Raw genomic sequence first — 984 nt, forward strand, 5'->3', positions numbered from 1 at the left:
TCATTCCCCATTTGGTTGAAATCCATGCGCAGTGTGAACACAGGAGTTGCATGCATATCGTGCCGCCGGTAGTAAAACATCCCAGTCGCCGTGTTGGCCATCCACATATAAACTAATCATATCCTTCAAGGTGCGATGGAATCGTTCAAAACGGCCGAGTAGATTAGGTCGGTAGAGCCCTAGTATAGCTTGTATGGCTTGCGCCAGCTCTAGTAATTCTTCTGTTGCTTTGCCGTTGAACTCTGCTACATCATACATCATCATTTCACGCATCGGTCCAAACGCAAACACAATCTTCTCCACTAAGAAACCTTCGCAGTGATTCTTGGCACTGCCGCTGCTACCGCATACTGTGGCAAAGCACTCGAGAATGTTGGAGATGTGAGACGAGTGTGAATAGGCCAAATAGCTGGTAGGGTCGCCTACTGCAAATGCGACAATCACCATCACTCAGGGTCTGAAATGTATCCGGTCAAGACAATGATACAATCATTTCGATACACCCGGTCAGTGTCGCTGCGAGACAAGATCAACAGGAGATAATCATTTCACGACCTACTTCTGATCGCCGATCAACCATTGGGCCCCGCGATCTTCTCCCAGAAATGACAATCTGATTTGTATCCATCAAGCGTTGTACGATAGGGCTACGGTGGCCAGTTTGGACAATCTTAGGATAGTCAAGAAGTAGTGGCCACAAAGAGTTAATCGACTAAAAAAGTGTAAATTGCCTTACAAGGAACGAGTATATTTGGCCTTAGACTTAGCAAGAAGTTCGATAGCGGGAGATTGTAGAGGGACATACTGAAATCAAGTATAACCTATAAAGACGTGTGTCAGTCGCCGGAGGTACTGCTTACACAGGTGAGCCTCTCAGCAACCCCACGACTGTCGGAGTACCCCCTCCGTTCGTCGACAGTCCCCAGGCACCGGTGTGTCAAGTACCAACCCCGCAAACGAGTATTTGCGAGGAACATCCCACCA

General features: G+C 48.0%; 1 protein-coding gene across 1 annotated transcript; it reads right to left on the minus strand.

Moving 5' to 3' along the window:
* Positions 1 to 447, minus strand: PPTG_21604 (hypothetical protein; the record flags this gene model as incomplete). Its single annotated transcript, XM_008898421.1, has 1 exon — positions 1 to 447. The coding sequence occupies one exon, from the start codon at positions 445 to 447 to the stop codon at positions 1 to 3; it is 447 nt and encodes a 148-aa protein (XP_008896669.1).
* Between the last annotated feature and the right edge of the window lie 537 nt (positions 448 to 984).

The sequence above is a fragment of the Phytophthora parasitica genome (genome assembly GCF_000247585.1).
Source record: "Phytophthora parasitica INRA-310 unplaced genomic scaffold supercont2.6, whole genome shotgun sequence".
Classification (NCBI taxonomy): domain Eukaryota; phylum Oomycota; class Peronosporomycetes; order Peronosporales; family Peronosporaceae; genus Phytophthora; species Phytophthora nicotianae.